This window comes from Doryrhamphus excisus, chromosome 1, assembly GCF_030265055.1.
Source record: "Doryrhamphus excisus isolate RoL2022-K1 chromosome 1, RoL_Dexc_1.0, whole genome shotgun sequence".
NCBI classification, from domain to species: domain Eukaryota; kingdom Metazoa; phylum Chordata; class Actinopteri; order Syngnathiformes; family Syngnathidae; genus Doryrhamphus; species Doryrhamphus excisus.
The window spans coordinates 2,428,545-2,452,781 of NC_080466.1; the positions used below are offsets into that span (position 1 = coordinate 2,428,545).

Genomic DNA, 24,237 nt, shown 5'->3' on the forward strand with positions numbered 1-24,237 from the left:
GAGAGGCGGGGTACAGTCTGGACTGGTGGCCAGCCAATCACAGGGCACATATAGACAAACAACCATTCACACTCACATTCATACCTATGGACAATTTGGAGTAATCAATTAACCAATTAAAAACATGTTTTTGGAATGTGGGAGGAAACCGGTGGAATCGAACCTGGGTCTCCGAGCTGTGTGGCCTGTGCAGCCTATGATTTTGTAAAGCATGAAAGTAATCCATTCATTTTCTGTACCGCTTATCCTCACGAGAGTCGCGGGTATGCTGGAGCCTATCCCAGCTGTCTTCGGGCGAGAGGCGGGGTACACCCTGGACTGGTGGCCAGCCAATCACAGGGCACATATAGACAAACAACCATTCACACTCACATCCATACCTATGGACAATTTGGAGTAATCAATTAACCAATTAAAAACATGTTTTTGGAATGTGGGAGGAAACCGGGGGAATCGAACCTGGGTCTCCGAGCTGTGTGGCCTGTGCAGCCTATGATTTTGTAAGGCATGAAAGTAATCCATTTATTTTCTGTACCGCTTATCCTCACAAGGGTTGGGGGTATGCTGGAGCCTATCCCAGCTGTCTTCGGGCGAGAGGCGGGGTACAGTCTGGACTGGTGGCCAGCCAATCACAGGGCACATATAGACAAACAACCATTCACACTCACATTCATACCTATGGACAATTTGGAGTCGGCAATTAACCAATTAAAAACATGTTTTTGGAACCGGGGGAATCGAACCTGGGTCTCCGAGCTGTGTGGCCTGTGCAGCCTATGAAAGTAATTAATAGTAATTTATTTATTATGCTGTAATAATCAGGCATGTAGCTGAATGACAAGGAGACGTCCCTGGTAGGACATTCATTAAATAAAAGTAAAGTATATTAAAATGTATAAAGTGTTGCATTAATACAAACATTTTCTTCATGTCTGCACAGGAAAAGCCAATGCCAACATCCAGTGGGATGAAGACTCTGCTGAGACCTTCCCTTCAAATCCAGTGAGAATAGTATTTGTCCTGGTGGTGCACGGACGCGCCTCTCGTCAGTTTCAGCGTCTCCTCAAAACCATCTACCACACTTCCCACTACTACTACATCCACGTGGATCAGGTGAGCTCCAATTCAGAAACAACCAAAAGTAACACTTAGCGCTCGGATTTGCTGTTGAATTCCCACAATTGTTTTAGTTAATTATTCTTTTTGGTTTTAGATGGTCCAAATTAGCAGGCAGGGACAGCACTGATTATGTAATTAACCGTTGAAATGTGAGCTTTTTGCGTGCTGATAAATTTGGACTACATTCACTCAAATGTGCGGCCTGTTTTTTGTGATTTTGAATGTTATTTCTTCCTCGAAATCCAGTTAAAGCACTTAAAAATACTCCCTATGACAGGGGTGGGCAAACTACGGCCGGGGGCCACATCCGGCCCGCCAAGTGTTTGAATACGGCCCGCCCAATCTTTCCAAAGTATTTCATTTAAACTCAACATACAACCTGGCATCATGGCCTGAGCCAACCTTTTGATGGTTTTATCAATTTCGTTTTTTGACATGGTCTGTTGTTTACAAAGTGCTCCTGAAAAAAGGGACACAAGCACATAATAATAATAATTATTATTATTATTATTAGATTATCATAATTATTGTTAGAAGTATTATGATTATTATAATTATTATATTAATGCTAATTATTATATTAATTATATATAATATTATTGTTATATTTGCATATTTTACATAGTAATATAATAATTATTATTTTAATTTTATTGTAATTATTATAATATTTTATTATTTTTAAAATATTTAAATATAAATATAAAATAATAAATAATAATAGCAGATTGCATGACAATTTTACAGATACAATAATACCAGGTGGACTGTTACGTGTAAAATATATAGTCTGCCCCCCCCCCCCCCGTAAATTTTGGCATATCAATGCGAGTCAAAAAGTTTGCCCACCCCTGCCCTATGATGATAATAATGTTCAGTTTTTCATTGACTCCACCTTAAAAGTAATCATTAAACAAAATATTGTTATGTTTTGGATTTACAGTGCTATAGAACTTGCAAAACTAGCCATGAGACCAGCCATGTTGTTTGGTCTAGAGACAATTTGGGAGTGACCTGGATGGATAGGATCAAGAACGAGTACATCAGATGGACATTACATGTTAGAGGCCTTGGAGATAAAAGTCAGAGATGCCAGACTGAGATGGTTGGGACATCGGAGGTTAATGGATGTAGTGAAGGAGGACATGAGGGTAGTTGGTGTGAGAGAGAAAGATGCAGAAGACAGGGTTGGATGGAGGGGATTGATTTGCTGTGGCGACCCCTGAAGGGAAAAGCCCAAAGAGAAAGAAGAAGAAGTGCTGTAGAACCTACTGCTTACTTACTTGCTTACTTGAAGCCATTTCTAATAAAAAGCTCTTCTCATGTAGAAAAAAATTAATGCTTTAATATCGAATAGTCTTCTTGATACAGCATCTACTGGGCGTCCACATATTGAGATCGGTGAGGTGCAACTAATATTACAACATAATAAAATATATAATAATAATAATACATAATTATATAATAATAATAATAATAATAATAATAATAATAATAATGATGAATTACATATAATAATTATATAATAATATAATAATTATAAATAATATTTAGAACATAATAAAAATATTAAAAAATATTTGTCCCTGTTTGAAATGTATCCTTTTTAACATCTACTGAAGTAAAAATCACAGAATTTGCGCATTTCTTGATCCATTTTTTGAGACCAGAAACCAGAGATGCGTTCGTGGGTTAGATGATGCACACTTGTTTCTGTTTCTTAGTATGTCTCTGATATAATGTTTGCAGAAAGATTTTCTACAGCCTGTGTAATGTCTTAAATATTTAAGTATGTGACATCATTTTTCTTCCTGATCTGCAAGGAATCAGTACTCTGAAATAGTACTCTGATGGACGAGATCATCTTCACCCTCACCACTTTGCAGTTCGGCTTTCACCGCATCACAGTTTTTCAAAATTATATTCATCAATAAAGCTGTTTTGTGTTTAAATATCTTAGTCAAAACGTGCATATTTACGTAAATGTACTACAGTAAACCTCGGATATATCGGATTCAATTGTTCCCACTGGTTTTGTCCGATATAAGCGAAATCCGTTATATGCGTATACCGGAAAATGTCCGATTTACGCATATACCGGATATAAATCCGGTATATGCGTAAATCGGATTTTATCCGTTATAAAAAGGCACTTCCTTGACTATGTTTCCAATGTACCTGGACGCGCAGGCAACGCTGCAAACGCTGCAAATGACGTCGTATAGCGGCCTGTCACGATTCGGCGAATCGGAGCGCCACGATGCGGCCATCCGATATATGCGAGGGAAATTTAATGGAAATGCATTGGAATGGGACTGGAGATTTTTGTCCGAAATAGGCGAAATCCGTTATAAAAAATCTGATATATGCAATGAATTTTTATTGGAAATGCATTACAGAAAAATCGGTTCTTTTTTTATCTGTCCGTTGTGAGCGAATTTCCGATATATCCGATGTTTACTGTACAATCATACAAATACAAATCTAAGGCATTCAAAAGACGCATTCAAAGACATTGACATAGCTTTATTTTATTGTACCAGTCACAATGATCCCTAACTACTGTTGCAGTCGTAATCCACGGTAAACTGAAACTCAATTCCGAACCCCCATGGTTACTTCATGTCTGCCACTCATTCTGCTCCCCTAGGATTTTATTTTATGATGATTTATATGATTTATTTACACTTATTTTGTTGACTATATTGGGTAATGTGATTGTAAAGATGACTATGGGGTGTTAGTTTATGTCTCGAGGGCTCTAATAATGTTAAACACTACTTAAAATATTTTATTTATAAAGAAGGAATCCTACTTATCATAGTGCCATCTGGGAGCCAATTAACTACAATAAACGAGGGATTACTGTAAAGTGAAAGTTGTGGCCTGTGAGATGTTCATGACCCATCAATCATGTAGCGATGTGAAGCCAATAAAGCTGATTGAAGTGTTTCCCCTTCTGTCGCAGCGGTCCAACTACCTCCATCGCCAGGTGAAGTCCTTGGCCGCTCAGTATCCAAACGTGAGGGTGACACCATGGCGCATGGCCACCATCTGGGGGGGCGCCAGTCTCCTGACCATGTATCTCCGAAGCATGGCCGACCTGTTGGCTATGAGGGACTGGAGCTGGGATTTCTTCATCAACCTCAGCGCTGCTGACTACCCCATTAGGTAAAAGCGGAAGAGCAGATCATGGATGTGTATGCGCGTCAACTATCGGATTATTATAAGGAATGTTCAAACCAGGGAAAGCATAACAATAAGACATCTCTCCTCCATTATGGTGGAAATTCAATATGCAAGGGTCTGGGGCTTCTGTGGTTAACTGTGTGCTTTGAATAAAGAGTCTCGCACTCCAAAGCAAACAGATCAATGAAGTAGAACGGCGGCTTCTCAAACACTTTCCCTTCACACCTTCCCTTCCAAAGCCTTTGTTTCCTTGCTTGCACTCCATTCAATGGGTTACATGGTGAACTGATTACAATTTAATTGCCCAGAATCAATACTTATTGACTTTCTCGGCTTGCTGTGTACTGGATGGTCCAAAAGCTCTATCTCAATTTTGAAAGAATTCCTTTAAAGATGGCGGAGAAGGTAATTAAAAAGTACAAAGTCTATGTGAAGTGGACATGATGTCATAGAATTGGAGTTTTGCGGAGAAATGTCTAGACTTTCTTTATATGAGTTTATTGTCCTTCAGGGAGTTCAGGGTCTGCTGCATTTTTGAAGAAGCTATGCAGCAACTAATTAAAATGCTTCTATTAAGGAGGTGGTGTGGGGGGGTGTTATCTCTTCTGCACAGCCAGATGTCTACTAGTTGGATTTAGACATGTTGTTATAGCGGACAAAAGACAGCAGGATCTGATGTCTGAAATACTGCAGCCAAGAAATGGAATTTGTTCATAGACAAGTTTTTAATCTTGTTGTTTCCGCCATATTGATGAATGCTGCCGACGTGCTGTCAGTATGTTTTTTCGCACCATGTCGGAGTTTATGTCTTGCAGCATACAACACGTTTGCATTTTTATCCTGTCAATGTATGATTAAACGCACACCCGAGTGACTGTGCCAGGGCACCGTTATGCTCATATTTTGCATCCTCATTTGCATGAGGGTGATGGAGTTGGGAAAAGGACTGACAGTGGAGATTTTAAGACCCATCTGTTGGGAAATGAAACGATTGATGGAGCAAAGGAGGAAACTGAGACGCAAAAAATTACAAGGAGACGCGAGGGTGCGGGAACAAGCTTTGGGGAAATGGAAATGCTTTAGATCACGCAACTCTAAAACATGTAAATTTCAATTTTTGTAGAGCAGCTATATTTGGGACTGCTTTGTTGCAAATGTGGCGCTTTTAAAACTCTTATTTAAGTACTCAATGTAAGTATGGAAATATATAGAGTGTTTTAACAAGGTTATTAGTGTCAAAAGTAGGAGTGAATGATTCGAGTACCTCATTTTTTCTGTTTTTTTTTTCTGAGGAATCACAAAACGCTTACGTCACCCACGAAGAAGAAGCTAAAGAGGCGAGAGAAAATGTTAATGTACCTTATGAACATCGTGTTAGCAGTGAAGAGGGATAAAGTTCTTAACTATGACTATTAAATATGTCTTCTTTATCATTAAAAAATAAACATTTTAAAAGTTACTTGAATAATCAAAGAAATATTTTAGTAAAATACTCAATTTTCTATAACGCTTATCGTCACTAGGGTCGCAGGCATGCTGGAGCCTATCCCAGCTGTCTTCAGGGTACACCCTAGACTGGTGGCCAGCCAATCACAGGGCACATATAGACAAACAACCATTCACACTCACATTCATACCAAAAGACAATTTGGATTTTTGGAATTTGGTCAATTAACCTAGCATTTTTTTTGGAAACTGGAGTACCTGGAGATAACCCACGCATGGAGAACATGCAAACTCCACAAAGAGACGCCTGAGCGGGGAATCGAACCCGGGTCACCTAGCTGTGTGGCCCTCCACTTGGACACCGAAAAGTGACTTTTTCTTATTGGTATGTAGTAACTTTTAAGGTAATATTCTCCTGTCATTGAGTCTAACCCAGGGGTGGGCAAACTTTTTGACTCGCGGGCCGCATTGATATAACAAAATTTCCGGGGGGGGGGGGGGGGGGCAGACTATATATTTTACACGTAACAGTCCACCTGGTATTATTGTATCTGTAAAATTGTCATGCAATCTGCTATTATTATTTATTATTTTATATTTATATTTAAATATTTTAAAAATAATAAAATATTATAATAATTAAAATAAAATTAAAATAATAATTATTATATTATTATTATGTAAAATATGCAAATATACCAATATTATTATATATAATTAATATAATAATTAGCATTAATATAATAAATATAATAATCATAATAATTATTTATTATTATATTAATAATAATATAATAATTGTTATTTTAATTTTTATTATTATTATGTGCTTGTGTCTCTTTTTTCAGGAGCACTTTGTAAACAACAGACCATGTCAAACAACGAAATTGATACAACCATCAAAAGGTTGGCTCAGGCCATGATGCCAGGTTGTATGTTGAGTTTAAATTAAATACTTTGGAAAGATTGGGCGGGCCGTATTCAAACACTTGGCGGGCCGGATTTGGCCCCCGGGCCGTAGTTTGCCCACCCCTGGTCTAACCACAAGTTAAACTAAACGCCACCGTCCCTTTTAAATGATCTGTTAAAGCAGAAAAGTGTCGTGAAATATGATTCAGGGCAAACAGGGCCATGCACACAAATTACTGCATGTCCTTGTGGATCTGCCACAGAATTCTCCAAAAAAACCCAAACACAACACATTTTTGTACTCACACACACACACACACATACACACATTATACAAATCCCATTGCACTTGTTTGATTAACTATGTACACATTTAGATCATTGCAAACATGCATATTTCACTTGTAGACCGATACAAATCCCAGTGTACACTTAGAGATTATGCTACAAATGTTCATACATAGAAATGCAACGTATCGAGATACACGTTTCTCACTCACAAATAATTTTATAATAATCATATGTGTCAGCCACTGATTAACCAAATACATGTACGTATGACTTTCACTTTATTTCATTTATTTGTGCATACAAAAATTAAGGTTTGTTGTTAAAATATGGCTATTGAATACATTTCTATACACTTGGATATGTCTGGGCATCATGTCATGTATTAAAAGTGTTTTTTTTTTTTCTTAGAATAGGGCTGAAAAATTAATCGAATTTTAATCTTGATTACAATTTTAGTCGCCATGATTACATAATAATAAGATAATGGTCAGAGATAATAATAATACAGTAAACCTCGGATATATCAGACTCGGATATATCGGAAATTCGCTCACAACGGACAGATAAAAAAGAACCGATTTTTCTGTAATGCATTTCCAATAAAAATTCATTGCATATATCGGATTTTTTATAACGGATTTCGCCTATTTCGGACAAAATCTCCAGTCCCGTTCCAATGCATTTCCATGAAATTTCCCTCGCATATATCGGATGGCCGCATCGTGGCGCTCCCATTCGCCGAATCGTGACACGCCGCTATATGACGTCATTTGCAGCGTTTGCAGCGTTGCCTGCGCGTCCAGGTACATTGGAAACATAGTCAAGGAAGTGCCTTTTTATAACGGATAAAATCCGATTTACGCATATACCGGATATAAATCCGATATATGCGTAAAACGGACATTTTCCGGTATACGCATATAACGGATTTTGCTTATATCGGACAAAACCAGTGGGAACAATTGAATCCGATATATCCGAGGTTTACTGTATTTGTAAAGCAGGCTCTGCAGTCAGCCAACCACTAGGGGGCGAACGAAAGACTAGGACTTTGTTAAGAAGCGTAACTCGCAATCGAGCGGCAGCCTCAGATTGTTCAACGGTGGAAAACATGTGAGTCGAGGAGCTCGAGCAGGGGTCACCGACTCCTTGATCGCGATTGACCAGTCGATCTTTGGGATCTTTGCCAGTTGATCCTGAAAATCTTAGGAAAAAGAAATGCATTATCGCATCAGTGCCCTGCCCTCCTGGAGCGTGAACCAAACACAGTTCCCACTAAACACAAGTAACACCAAAATTGACCAAAATGTGACTTACTGTATGTTTGCTCTTTTTTTTGACTGATGATCAATGGGACAGGAGGGAGGCGTTACTTCCCCTCTAATTCCCTGATAATGTCTGCCCTGCCGCATGGCTGCCTCTGAAAGGCCAACATGGAGCCACCACACCAGTCGGGTGTGTGTCCAGAGGGGCCAAAGGATGAGTTACACGCATGCTTTGTCAGAGAGTATGACCCTCTTGCCCGGCTTTTATCTACATTGTCTCGCTGCTCTTACCTCGTTTTAAAACAGCTTCCATGGTCCAACAATGCGTAAGAAGTTTGAGCTTTGTGTGTCACATATTACTAATATTGTTTTTTTTTTTGCGGCCTCCTTTTCCTCATTTGCTTCTGAGAGGTGACGGAATGGCTCTTGCTGCAACACAAAAAAAAGTAGTCGGTTACTCAATCGCAGAAGAAAAAGACGCTAAAATGGAATGAAAAATGGAAAGAAACAGGAATAAAATTAAATCTAATATAATAAAATGAATGAAAGATGAACGAGATTTCCATATTATATTCAAATTATTTAAAAAAAAATGTATCGGATTAATCATGGTTTTCAAATTAATTAATCATGATTAATCACCATGTCTCACTATGTCTGAAATATTTCAATTTTACCGTATTTTTATTGACGGAAAGACAAATTATAGGGCAGGATTGTGTATATTTGTATGTTTTAACAGCGCCAAAATTGTAATCAAATTAATGGATGGCACACGTCTGAAAATCTATTTACTAACACTGCTTTATTATGCTTTATACACGGCACAGAAGATGGATGGATAGTTCCTTTAATAGCAGATTATTTGAATCACACTTTAACTGTTTTATTATGAACAGTAAGGACTTTTAAAAACATATCATATCATTTAAGATGAATTCTCATGTTATGAGTGAATTTCATGGGATTTCCCAGCATCATTAAATGCAGTAAAGTGCTGTCTCTTAACTTGAAGGTTGCGGGTTTGATCCTCCATCCCGCCGCGATCATGTCAAACAAAATATGCTTGGGCAAGATACTGAACTCCCCCAGTTGCTCCCAATGCTGCGTCATCAGCAGCTAAATTTGCTAACAGTGGCTAAGCCAGGGGTGGGCAAACTACGGCCTGTGGGCCACATCCGGCCCGCCAAGTGTTTGAATACGGCCCGCCCAATCTTTCCAAAGTATTTAATTTAAACTCAACATACAACCTGGCATCATGGCCTGAGCCAACCTTTTGATGGTTGTATCAATTTCGTTGTTTGACATGGTCTGTTGTTTACAAAGTGCTCCTGAAAAAAGAGACACAAGCACATAATAATAATAAAAATTAAAATAATAATTATTATATTATTATTATAACTATTATGATTATTATATTTATTATATTAATGCTAATTATTATATTAATTATATATAATAATATTGTTCTATTTGCATATTTTACATAATAATAATATAATAATTATTATTTTTATTTTATTTTAATTACTATAATATTTTATTATTTTTAAAATATTTAAATATAAATATAAAATAATAAATAATAATAGCAGATTGCATGACAATTTTACAGATACAATAATACCAGGTGGACTGTTACGTGTAAAATATATAGTCTGCCCCCCCCCCCGGAAATTTTGTTATATCAATGCGGCCCGCGAGTCAAAAAGTTTGCCCACCCCTGGTCTAAGCGCTATACAAATGATGTGTAAAAATGTAGGTAAATACAACTAAATGTACACTTTATACACGGGAGGGCAGACAATGTTATGGATTATCTTTTACAGACAGGTGAGGTATTGTAGAGATGGATGCCGTGTGTATTGAATGAAGTCCTGCAGCGTTCACTGTTGGAACAGAACTGGAGGAGTCTGTTGGAGAATGAGTGCCTCTGCAGGAAATCACACTACAAATGTAGAGTCTTAAACAGGAAAAATCTTAGTGGAAACAAGGAAGAACCAGGCATTCGGAACGTGACAGGTAGTAGTTTGTTTTGCGTTTAAGGCGCCACCCCCTGCAATGAGGGGTCATTCTATAACATACAAAAAAAAAAAAAAAGAACCAAGTTCAATTTTATTTTGTCGTCTTTTCATCAGACAGAGATGATAAATGTGATCCTTGTCAAATGTGTTTGAGTGTGTAGCCATAACCCACCAAGTGGAACATTGCCCTATTCCACCCTGGGATCATATATTGAAAGTTCTGCTTATAAAAAAAGGGCACATTATAAATTTAACAAGAAGATGGAAGTGAAGCAATGGCATAAAAATGAAGTTTAATTGGCTATGATATTGGAAAAAAGTGCACAGTTTGGGGGTGTCTGGTGGGGTGTGAAAGAAACTTGTGTGTGGGTGTGTGTGTTCACATGTGCGTGTGAATCCCACAGAGAAATACAGCCACAAGGGTGACAGGAAGCAAAGTATACCCAGTGGCTGGGGTGACCAATCAGGTGGCAAAGTTGGAGCGTGATACAAATTCCATTTGTTTTGTGTGTGTGTGTGTGTGTGTGTGTGCCTTCAAGCACTTGTGTGTGTCTGTGCATGTATATTGTATTGGCAATGTGCAAACTAGCTGTCACACAGCATCCTTGTGTGGGTGGGAGTACAGCACGGAGACACAGAAGACTGCACAGCATATCATCATTCAGACTTTATGGCTCAGGACCTCCTAAGATAAGCCCCCCAGGCTGTGAAATTGCTCCTTCAAGAGAAAATGACATTAATATGCGCTTGTCCCTCCCCCCACTGATCCTTGAGCTTTTTACCACAGCCTCGCTTGCTCCTTTTGGAAAGGCAAAAGCAAAGCATCATGAAAGGCTCCTACATAGTAGATGAAATGACTGGGGCATAGCCTGCAGAGCAAAGCTTTTAGCCTGCCCCGTCTGCATGAGAGGGGTGACGCTGCCCTACAATGTAAAACCAGCATGGAGTCTTTTATCAAAATCATGGAGACACAATCTTTTGTATGATCCTAAAGAGTCTGCTGGGGAACACAGTGGGAGCGGCTGAGGTCAATAAATAATCTATCTGTGGCTTCAAGTGCCACAATGTCCTTTTCGGTTGGGAGTTTGCAGTGTGCTGAATATGCAGAACTATAGTATGTCTTCATTACTTCCATGGTAATCCCTGTTAATACATATTACATACTGTATGTGGAAAAGAACTGCAACCTATCTGTGGTGGTGAGTTGCTGCCACTGATGGTTGATTTGTGCTGATTTTAATGTCCATGTCATTGTACATCTAATATCAGACTATGTATGTATGCAATGTGGTGTGTTTGGACGCCATCTACTGTACCGAGTTGCAACGACAAGCTATACAGACAGTCCCATTCTAATGGTTGTGTGCAGAATCTAAAAAAAAATAATAATAATAATGCACCAAATCTTTCTGTGGTGGCCAAACTTATTAATGATCAATAGCTTTCAGTGTTAAAAATAATAAAAATACAGTATTTTCCGGACTATAAGTCGCATTTTTTTCATAGGTTGGCTGATCCTGCGACTTATACTCCAGAGCGACTGTTTATGTTACATAAACACTGGACACTTTTTCTGTTCATGTTTATTTTTTGTGTAGCTGAATAACTATTGTGTTAGCATATCTTACACCTATTCAGCTTGTTCTCTATTATTATATTGTTAGAACTTGCCTTTCAACTGGATGTAATGTCGGTTTTGGTCAAGTACAGTAAACCTCGGATATATCGGACTCGGATATATCGGAAATTCGCTCACAACGGACAGATAAAAAAGAACCAATTTTTCTGTTAATGCATTTCCAATAAAAATTCATTGCATATATCGGATTTTTTATAACGGATTTCGCCTATTTCGGACAAAATCTCCAGTCCCGTTCCAATGCATTTCCATTAAATTTCCCTCGCATATATCGGATGGCCGCATCGTGGCGCTCCGATTCGCCGAATCGTGACAGGCCGCTATACGACGTCATTTGCAGCGTTTGCAGCGTTGCCTGCGCGTCCAGGTACATTGGAAACATAGTCAAGGAAGTGCCTTTTTATAACGGATAAAATCCGATTTACGCATATACCGGATATAAATCCGATATATGCGTAAAACGGACATTTTCCGGTATACGCATATAACGGATTTCGCTTATATCGGACAAAACCAGTGGGAACAATTGAATCCGATATATCCGAGGTTTACTGTAGTTAGAATAATATTAATAAATTACCCGCAAAAAATGCAACTTATACTCCAGTGCGACTTATATATGTTTTTTTCTCATTTTTGGCATTGTGCGACTTATACTCCGGAGCGACTTATAGTCCACAAAATACGGTAATTGTCATCTTTATTTAATGTATTAATTGATTATGTTTTCGATTTCCTGATTTCTACATTGCATTTTTCCAGTTCAACTAGCAAAATACGTATTTAAAACAACAATGAAAAAGTCACCAAGGAATAATAATGAGAGATTCCATAGCACCACTAAACATTTATAGGTTCAGACAGACTATATGTGCTGCCGAAAAACATCATGCGTTTCTACATAAAAAGTATATTTCTTTCTTCTGTTTCAGGACTAATAACCAGTTGGTGGCCTTCTTGTCCAAATACAGAGACAAGAACTTCATCAAGTCCCATGGCAGGGACAACGCCAGGTGAGAACTTTGTAATTACCATGCGGCCCAACCCAAATACAACCAGCGAGTCACAATTGTGACTTCATGAATGATGAATTAGTATTGTTATTGTGGTGATGCAGGGAGCAGTTACTTTTGCTGCGGCCATTGGGATGCATACTCAGTGGCGTGGTGTGGCATTTGAAGCCACATGGAAATATCTGATTCTTTTTTCAGGATGGCTTATGCTCTTCAACAGAGGCAATGATCTTGATAATACGTGAAAAAGTATACTTTTCATCACTCAGACATGTAGCATCGCCGTTGTTTATACAAGCTCAGCTGGTTGACCGGAACTTGACTCCCTGCCTCCAACACTTGATACGGTCACGGTAGTAACACAATCTATTATGTACGCAGGGTGTCACTTTCTGCTTTTGATAAAAGTCCATAGTGACAAGTTAACAACACGTTTAGCTTGGCACTAAGGAATACAGGAAAAACACTAAGGAGTTTTTGTTCCCTTACAGTTTTAAAGTCTGAATTTTAACTCAATAATGGTCAGCAATTTTGCATGCCAATTTGTCGCAAACAAAATGTTTTTGCATGCATAATCTAAAAAACTGTAAATTCTTGCCGTTTTTCAACCGATAAAACATCCCCTGCATATAGTCAATCTTCAAACAGCTAAAATAATGCATAAGGCTAAAAACAACCAATTACTACCTAAAAATGTCATCCAATACTTCTCTACAAGAGAAGAGAAATATGATCTCAGGGAAGAACTACATTTGAAACACTTCTATGCTAGGACTACTTTAAAAAGCCATAGCATTTCAGTATGTGGAATCAAACTATGGAATGGATTGAGTAAGAACCTCAAACAATGCACAACGATGAGCCAATTCAAGAAACAATACAAGCAGTTGATGTTTGCTAAATACAAGGATGAAGAGTCTTGAACCAGTCATGATGTGCTATATATATCACTATATTGACACTTACTATGGTACCCATTATGGCATTGGATGCTCATATCACCTTGTACTTCGGTACAAGGTGCATTACTAAAAAAAAAAAAAAAACCTTAAACTGTATTATAGAAAGCAGGAAGTGAACAAATGTCATGATGTGCTATACATATCACTATACTGACACTTACTATGGTACCCATTATGGCATTGGATGCTCATATCACCTTGTACTTCGGTACGAGGTGCATTCCTAAAAAAAAAACAAAAACAAAAAAAACCTTAAACTGTATTATAGAAAGCAGGAAGTGAACAAATGTCATGGTGTTCTATACATATCACTATACTGACACTTACTATGGTACCCATTATGTCATTGGATGCTCATATCACCTTGTACTTCAGTACGAGGTGCATTACTAAAAAAAAAAAAAAAAAAAAAAACCTTAAACTGTATTATAGAAAGCAGGAAGTGAACAAATGTCATGATGTGCTATACATATCACTATACTGACACTTACTATGGTACCCATTATGTCATTGGATGCTCATATCACCTTGTACTTCGGTACGAGGTGCATTACTAAAAAAAAAAAAAAATAAATAAAAAACCTTAAACTGTATTATAGAAAGCAGGAAGTGAACAAATGTCATGATGTGCTATACATATCACTATATTGACACTTACTATGGTACCCATTATGTCATTGGATGCTCATATCACCTTGTACTTCGGTACGAGGTGCATTACTAAAAAAAAAAAAAAAAAAAAAACCTTAAACTGTATTATAGAAAGCAGGAAGTGAACAAATGTCATGATGTGCTATACATATCACTAAACTGACACTTACTATGGTACCCATTATGTCATTGGATGCTCATATCGCCTTGTACTTCGGTACGAGGTGCATTACTAAAAAAAAAAAAAACAAAAAAAAAAACCTTAAACTATTATAGAAAGCAGGAAGTGAACAAATGTCATGAAGTGCTATACATATCACTATATTGACAGTTACTATGGTACCAATTATGTCATTGTATGGTCATATTACCTCGTACTTCGGTACGTGACAAAAAAAAACTTCAACTATATTAGGAAAGCAGGAAGTGAACAAATGTAACAGTTACTGATTGTAAAAGTACCAGATGGAGGGGTAGGATTTAATAAGCTTTGCTTCTTCCTACTCCTTTTGGACATGTGGAACTGGGAACTGATTATGGGATGCATTTAATTGTAATCTGATGTGTGTTCAATTGAAATAAAACCATTACCATTACCATAACCTGTGATATGGAATAATGCTACATGAGTCTTCGATGAAGTCTTCCTTGTACTTTCATCAGGTTTATCCGTAAACAAGGCCTGGATCGTCTCTTCTATGAGTGTGACACCCATATGTGGAGGTTGGGTGATCGCAAAATCCCCGAGGGAATCTCTGTGGACGGAGGATCCGACTGGTTCCTTCTGAATCGCATGTTTGTGGAATATGTCATCAACTCCAAGGACGATCTGGTCAGCAGCATGAAACGCTTCTACGCCTACACTCTGCTGCCTGCCGAGGTAAGGCACACATACATAACACGTTTCTATTTTTCATAACATCTGAGTAAGCACTGCTTAGGTTTCTTGTCACTGCTGTTGGCAGGCAAGAAACTTAAATCTTAAAGTGCAAGCAAGATTTGAATTCCATGCTGTATTCAAGTATTGGTGAGAAGTGAAAGATCCCACTGGGGAAATTGCATTTTCATCACAAGCTGCTGTGATTTTACATTTTTGCTGCTACTTGTTTCCCCCTTATGACTTGGAAGGGGTAAAAAATGCAATGCATGCAATTTTTTTTAGGATTCTCACTCTCTGCTTCCTCCCTCCCTTGACCATTTCTTGTCTCTTGTATCCGCAGTCATTTTTTCACACAGTGCTGGAGAACAGTGCCTTCTGTGAAAGCATGGTAGATAACAACCTGCGCATCACCAACTGGAATCGCAAACTGGGTTGCAAATGCCAGTACAAGCACATCGTTGACTGGTGCGGGTGTTCGCCTAACGACTTCAAGCCCGTTGACTTCCACCGCTTCCAGGTAATAACGACACTCTCCATCAATCCGTCTTTCTGTTTGCAATGATTGACACACTTGTCTGACACAAAGACTCCCACGGTAATAGCCCGTTAGTCATAAATGTCGTAAATTTCTTGATGTTCTGAATCAGAATCCAGAAGAATCTGTAATTAATATTTGTTGTAAACAGAGGTTACCCCTCCGGATATCGAACAGGAAGTCATGTACCCTCTACTCCTACACACTTAAAAAAAATATAAACCACACGATGAAACATTTTTGATATGTTACTAAATATAAAATATATTGTGATATAATATTAAAAAATGATGTCTTAGTTTTAAACTGCCGAAAATCACAACCATGTCTTTATTATGCATGTATGGGTGGTCTAAATAAACAGAAAGAAAAACAGTAAGTGGATATTGTTATCTCTAACAAATGTAACTCTAACTACAGTTTAATTTTTAAAAATTTTAAAATTTCAATTTTAATTTTCTGCATTTAGGTATGCTCAGAAATCTCAGAAAATTGCATCTACATTCAGTCAGTTAAACTGAATGTTCACATCACTGTCATTACCTAATCAATAAAAATGTTCACTATATAATACATTGTGTTCTATGACAAAATATAGGAGTGGGTATCTTTCACATTTGGTAGATAATAGATCAGCTTCGTTGACTTTTGCCAGTTTCTAGTGCCATTTATAGAGATAGGAAAATAAAAGACACATTTTTCAAAAAAAAAATAAAATAGTGAGTGTTTCAGTAATGTTGGGCTTAACTGTTTGTGAGCAAACACTGACATCAATGGCATACTGACCTGGTGTATAGGTTGTTATTATATGAATTATGTTAATATTTGGGCCAACAATAATATAATATTTTGCTAGCATATTGTACATTCTGGTGTACAAGCCTTATCCACTAAATTTAGAGAGAAAAACAAGTGATTTGTGCATAAACTGAATAAGACAATAAGCCATATGCGTCCATGTCATAAAATGGCATATTGTGGGGTACAGGACTCCCTGAGGACCAGGCAGCACTTTATTTGACAGGGGCCAATTATGATCTTGTGATCTATAAAACAAACTTAGAACAAGCTTGTCAACCCATTGGAAATTGCAGGAGGTCAGTACTGAATAGAACAGTCTGACTCACGGTGTAATCTGACAAAGAACACTAAATTCATCACACAGTAACTTAGTACTCAAAGGTTATACGTAATAAATATACAAACATGTACCTTTACAAGTTTAAAATGAAAGAAAAAATAAAGTTTTCCCACAATGCATTCCCTTTGAGGATAAACACCATCAGAGGGAGCCTAGAGGGAGGCTGACGTCATCTCAAAAAAATTTTTTTATTTATTTTAAACTCATATTGGTATATGGTTGTCTATTTATCAGGTATACCTTCTGAGTGTTAAGTCGCCGTGTCGTGACTTTAGTGTCCTTTGTAAGATGACTGTTGTGTTGTTATACTGTTATATCGAATGACCTCCTGCCAAAAAAACAAACAATTTAGTAGTTGAAATAAAGATGTCACAAAATTAGCCATGAATTTGCTACAACACTGTATAAGCCGCAAGGTTCAAAGTTTAAGAAAATTACGCTGTTAAAAAAATATCCTTGCTGTGAGAAGCATAATATTGGTGAAGACTTAATACATTTACCCTTTGGCAGATTGATTAAAAAAGAGCCATCATCATTGGTTTTTAGAAAGTGTCATCAACAAAATGCCCACAGGTGACAAGCGCACACCTTTTTAGTTGCTTTTCTGCCCTCCAGATTTGTCCTCCACATTAGAGAATTCCCACCGCCTTTATAATCAATACAGAGAACATAATATCTCAGTTTGAGTGACCCAAAAAGTGAACATTTTCAAAGTAATTAGACCCGATTTGCCTTGGGTATCAAGAGAAGAAATAGGATAGTTAGTTTTTTAAAAAATGGATGTGATTGAGTGGCGCTGACCCCCAGAGCCTGTCAAAAAAAAAATCAGTATACCAGCGAGACTTTTAATAAGCTTCTAAAAAGTAACAGCTGCGGTACAAAGTGAAAATGTTCTGCCACAGTTAAATACCTCTTGAAGTCATATACTTTTTGAACCGTGACTCCCGTCCTTCACATAGCAGTCAAACCCGCAGTACCTAGTACTTCTTTGCCAGATTGGTCTGGTCTTTGCATCACTCTGTGGCGTTTTACTGCCAACACATTACCACAGCTCCCTGGCAGTGCTGCTGGATTTGGTTGGCACCCCTGGTATCAGTGAAGTCCATCCCTGGGCATAAAGTCGGGAACAAAAGCAGGCTTTGCAGGAGCATGCCAGGCCTCACTATTAATAGGACTTGATATCCCACTGAACACAAAATCGAAATTTCCCTTTGAATCTTAACATCACGGGCGGTGGAGACCAGAACATTAGAACATTACCATAGACTGTTATGTATAAACGATAAGAATATGGCCTCTGGGTCTGAAAAGGCATGCAAAGACTGCAATGCCTTTAAATGGTATTGGGGGAACTGTTTTGGCTATATTGACTGGACGATTAGAAAGTAAAATATATTAATATAGTCATAGATGTAGATCAGGGGTGCTCACACTTTTTCAGCATGCGAGCTACTTTTAAAATGACCGAGTCAAAATGATCTACCCACTACAAAAACGCAAAACATCTATTTATTTTCAAATGTATTGAGGATTATTTGTACGTACAATGTATGTTGATGTACCTTACATAACCAAATGAGCCAATATTGCAAAACACACATAATTAACTATTAACATTTTTTGTAATTACCTGAGTTTACTTTGATGACTTGCACTGAATTGAACCAGCCAGGGATGCATAGTCCGGACAGTAGCTGCTGATAGCCAGCCTCAAGCACACTTCCAAATGTTTATCAGTCATGGATAATATCCGTATCATAATATCCGTATAATATTCCATATCCGTATGGAAGTGATATGTTTTTGCCTTTTTACTTGGTCCAGTTTTTGCCTTTTTACTTGGTCCAGCTCCTTCACTCATTTTAGTGACCATAAACTTTAGCGAGGGCTTAAAATCTGACGCAATTCGCCGACTAGCTTAGCACTTTGCATCGTTGTTTACGCATGAGCGGTGACCTAAAGGTCAAAATTCAGTTGTCATCTGATTGGTTGTCCTGTATGTCAATCAAGTAACGGGGATGGATGATAGGCTGACATCGTAAGTTCTGCTGCACTTAGAGACGTTGTTTGATTTGATTGGTCGCCCGAAGGGCAACATTCAGTTGTCATCTGAATGGCTGCCCTGTATATCAATCAAGTGACGGCATTGATGCTGGGATGATATTTTTTTAATGTGACGCCGCGATCGACCAGCGATCGACCAGTACCACCTCCGCGATCGACCGGTAGATCGCGATCGACTTAATGAGCACCCCTGATGTAGATAGATCCCAAGTTTTTGAGTAAAGTAAAGATGATTTCTTATAAATTACCATTGTTGTGCTGCTGTATATTCAGGATGGTACGCTTGCAGTTACTGATAGTAATCTGTATCTGTATTAGCCATAATAAAAAATACAAAATATCCTATAAAGTGGGAAATCATTTATGAAGTTAAAGCAAAAGATCAGATTCACGGACAATAATTTTTGTATTACCATCACACTAAAATAACTTAATCTGGATAGAGAATGCGATGGTGCGCCTTTTAAATGGGTCATCCTCGTGTAGTAATATGTTTCACACTGCATTTGGGATGCACGTGTGATAGACTGGCTATGACAGCACCAACGGGCATGTCAGAACCCACAAGTTGCGGGAATGTGGAAGCACTAATATCTCCCACCTACATGTTTCATTTAATTGCCGCAACCGCACATATGCATCATCTGGTACCATGTGAAGGAGAACTGGCTGCCTGCAATGACAGCTGCAACATGAAAAAGGCTAAATTCAACAACAGAATGTGCCAAAAGTTCATTTGATGTTTTTTTTTTTTTTTTGGTGGCTCGCACCAAGGTGTGTGGTGCTGGCTAACTACTGAATAATAGTTTCATGTCTGTGGCTAAAAAGAAAAGTCTTTTTGTACGCGCCAAGCTGCAGAGGCGGCAGATTTCATGACGTGTGTCCTGCCAAACAAGCAACGGTAGCACGGACAGAGATGGTGAAATATTATACTACTTTGTCATTTGCAAAGTTCTAGGAATTCTCAAAAGGAGTCTCTAAAGGATTCAGTTCAGGTCAGGACTTTGACTAGGCCATTCCAAAGTCTTCATTTTGTTTTTCTTTAGCCATTCAGAGGTGGACTTTCCGGTGTGTCTAGTGCAGGGGTGGGCAAACTACGGCCCGGGGGCCACATCCGGCCCGCCAAGTGTTTGAATACGGCCCGCCCAATCTTTCAAAAGTATTTAATTTAAACTCAACATACAACCTGGCATCATGGCCTGAGCCAACCTTTTGATGGTCGTATCAATTTCGTTGTTTGACATGGTCTGTTGTTTACAAAGTGCTCCTGAAAAAAGAGACACAAGCACATAATAATAATAAAAATTAAAATAATAATTATTATATTATTATAACTATTATGATTATTATATTTATTATATTTATTATATTAATGCTAATTATTATATTAATTATATATCATAATATTGTTACATTTGTCTATTTTACATAATAATAATATAATAATTATTATTTTAATTTTATTGTAATTATTATAATATTTTATTATTTTTAAAATATTTAAATATAAATATAAAATAATAAATAATAATAGCAGATTGCATGACAATTTTACAGATACAATAATACCAGGTGGACCGTTATGTGTAAAATATATAGTCTGCCCCCCCCCCGGAAATTTTGTTATATCAATGCGGCCCGCGAGTCAAAAAGTTTGCCCACCCCTGGTCTAGTGTGTCCTGCTGCAGAACCCAAGTTGGTTCCAGCTTCATGAACAGATGGACTGACATTCTCCTTCAGGATTTTTTTGCCTGACAGCAGAATTCATGGCACCATTTATTACAACAAGCCTTCCGGGTCCTGAAGCAGCCAAATGGCTCCATACCATCGCACTACCACCACCATATTTTACTGTTGGTGTGATGTTCTTTTTCTAAAATGTGGCATTTACTTTCACGCCAGATTACTTTTTCACACAGGGCCATGTCGGTTTGGATTTTTTACCCCCCCCCCCCTTAATAATCCATCCATTTTTTATGCCACTTATCCTCACTAGGGTGGGGGGTGCTGGAGCCTATCCCAGAGTTACACCCTGAACTGGTCTCCAGCCAATCACAGGGCACATATAGACAAACAACCATTCACACTCACATTCATACCTATGGACAATTTGGAGTGGCCAATTAACCTAGCATGTTTTTGGAATGTGGGAGGAAACCGGAGTACCCGGAACAAACCCACACATATACGTACGGAGAACATGCAAACTCCACACAGAGATGCCTAGTGTTACGCTGGGTGGCACTTGTGCCAGGTGTTGAGGAGCCCAGCGCAGAGACCAAGGCAAATGTAGAAAATGTATTTCATAATAAACAAAGGAGGAAAAACAAAGTACAACAAAAGATGCCAGTGACAAAAGGTCACCGGGAAGCTAAAAGTACAAACAAAAGAGTACAAAGTGGCTCAACTACTTACAGTAAGTAGACAGCAAAAACACAAGTTACAGGGCAGAGACACAAAAGGTCAGGAGCAAAAATGAAGCGTGCAATGTGCAGGCAGGACGAGGCATGACAAGGGAATCGATCTGACAGGAGAACAATGGAAGTGGAGTTGGTATATGAAGGCCTAATGGCTGATGGGCAACACGTGTGCAGACCAGGAGAACAAGGCAGGAGTCCACAGCAGGACAGAACAGAGACAACAGGGGGCAGCAGATCATGACACCTATCTGAGAATCAAACTCTGTTAATACTAAATAGTTTCATTTAAAAATTAGCATTTTGTGTGCAATTGCAATTATACTCTTATACTATTTAATTTATGTTTAACGTATGTTATGTTTAATTCATGTTATCTATCGGCTTGATGCAATGGTGTCAACTTGTGGTGTTAAAGTCACTAAAAAGTAACTCGTAACTTAATTCTGGCAGCAAAACAAACCATTTAAAAGATGGTAAAATAAAAAGATGGTGACTGGTTCTGATAAAAGTGCTGCTTTGGCAGAATCCACTCTAATGTCTTGTCGAGGGCTGCCGCTGTTTACAAGCTTGCAATTTCGTTTTTATGACATCATAACAGAAGCTACAGCTGCCGCATCTATCTGCTCGTAGGACGCTAATCGGTGCCTTCATTTTTGGAAGGGACGCAATTGCATCAGTGGGAAACTTGACTAAATGGATCTGTGGGATGTCATACAGCAGGGGTCTCAAACTCAATTTACCTGGGGGCCACTGGAGCTAGGGTCTGGGCAAGGCTGGGCCGCATCAGGTTTTCCAAAAAAAAAAATGCATTTATTAAAAACTAAATATACAAACTTTTTTAGTGCATTAATCTGCACAAAATAAGATGAAAATAAATAAACAAATCAAGAATAAAGAAAATCAATCAATCAGTAATAAATAAATATAATAATAATAAGAAGAAGAAAACAGCAAATAATAAAAACTTAAGAAACCACATATAGTTGGTGGGTAGACAAATTATTTTTTTCAGATTAAAATGAACAAAGCATTATTAGAGCCCTGTAGACATGACAAAACACGACTATAGTCACATTTATACTTTTTTTTTATTTACAACATATTGCGCAACTGCAGGGTCTTGAGACACATGCTAACTCACAAACTAGAGAGCTAGCGACCTAAACGGTAGCCTTCAAGTTATTTCCTTTAAACTTAAATCGCCAAAAACGTACCACTTCCACACGGATAGGGAGGATAACTATTAACAATTATTTAACCTTAATTACATTAATCAAACATAATAATTTATTCTGGGTACATGATACCATACAGCATCCATATCAAACTTGCGCGGGCCGCACTAACATTAAACTTTCATATCAAGGCGGGGGCCTCAAACTAGTGTCCTGCGTGCCACATTTGGCCCGCGGGCCGCGTATTTGAGACCCCTGTCATACAGGATCTATTTTGCTGTGGGTGCCTTTGTATAAAAACTAAGACAGGAGTGATGAATGGGAATTTATCAGTCCTGTCAATGCTCAAAAGATGTAATTAGAAGTAATATTATATAACATGAAGATGTACTGCATTTTTCAGTTTCGTATTTTTCACAAATAACTGCACATCTTAATTACAAACAGAGAGGACGGTGCCTCGCACATCCAGTACTCTGCTTTAATGTTTTTGAATGAAAAGATGGGAGATTCTAGTCATTCTTTAATAAATATAATGGTTACTTCCTGCCTCCTCTGCTGTGCCCACTTCCCTCGCACACATCACATCCGTTCCCTCGTCGCCCCGGCACACAATCATTTCTTATTCGCCTTCTTTTTTTGTCACTTTATCTCATCTCCCGCACTCTTCCCTCCGCAGCAAACAGTGCGCCCCACGTTCTTTGCCAGGAAGTTTGAGGCCAGCGTGAACCAGGAGATTGTGAACCATCTGGACGCCTACCTGTTTGGACCTTTTCCACCGGGAACGCCGGGTCTAAACTCTTACTGGGAGAATGTGTACGACGAGCCAGATGGTGTGGCCAGTCTGTCGGACACACAGCTCACGTACTACCATTCCTTCTCAAGATTGGGATTGGCCCGCGCTGCTGCATCACTACAAGGAAACCCGATGGATCACAGCTGCAGGTTAGACTTGGCAAACACATGCACACCAGGGAAGGCGTCATGACAAACATAATGACAAAAATTAAATAAATATACAAAATTAATTTTAAAAAATAAGTAATAATTATTAAAAATTTAATAAAAATTATTTAATTAAAAATAACAAAAATAAAAATAAAATAATAATAATAAAAAAAAACTTAAATTATATTAGAAAGGCAGGAAGTGAACAAATGTAACATTTACTGATGGTAGGACCAGATGGAGGGGTAGGATTTAATAAGCTTTGCTTCTTCCTACTCCTTTTGGACATGTGGAACCGGGAACTGATTATGGGATGCACTCAATTGTAATCTGATGCATGTTCAAATGAAATGAAACCATTACCAAATACAACAACACTTCACGGCTTATTCAATGGTGCACCATGCACACTTAACCGCACTGCATCAGGCTGAGGGTGTTTCAAAGGGTGTACTCACACTCGGCCAGAGGGGGGTCCGACTTTTTCTACCAAGGGCCGCGTCGAGAAAATTGAAGGATGTTGCAATTGAAGCAACAAAGATGCTAAAACCAATCATATGTAGGTC

The 24,237-nt window shown here is 38.2% G+C and overlaps 1 protein-coding gene across 1 annotated transcript in view; it reads left to right on the plus strand.

Annotated features, from left to right (window-relative positions):
- The window catches only part of xylt1 (xylosyltransferase I), a 118,638-nt gene that overhangs the window by 71,858 nt on the left and 22,543 nt on the right, over positions 1-24,237 (plus strand). Inside the window, exons 3-8 of the mRNA XM_058067151.1 lie at positions 941-1,113; positions 4,088-4,290; positions 12,815-12,895; positions 15,172-15,388; positions 15,729-15,905; positions 23,403-23,668. Of these exons, the coding sequence (XP_057923134.1) occupies positions 941-1,113; positions 4,088-4,290; positions 12,815-12,895; positions 15,172-15,388; positions 15,729-15,905; positions 23,403-23,668 (1,117 nt within the window). The remainder of the gene's footprint in view (positions 1-940; positions 1,114-4,087; positions 4,291-12,814; positions 12,896-15,171; positions 15,389-15,728; positions 15,906-23,402; positions 23,669-24,237) is intronic.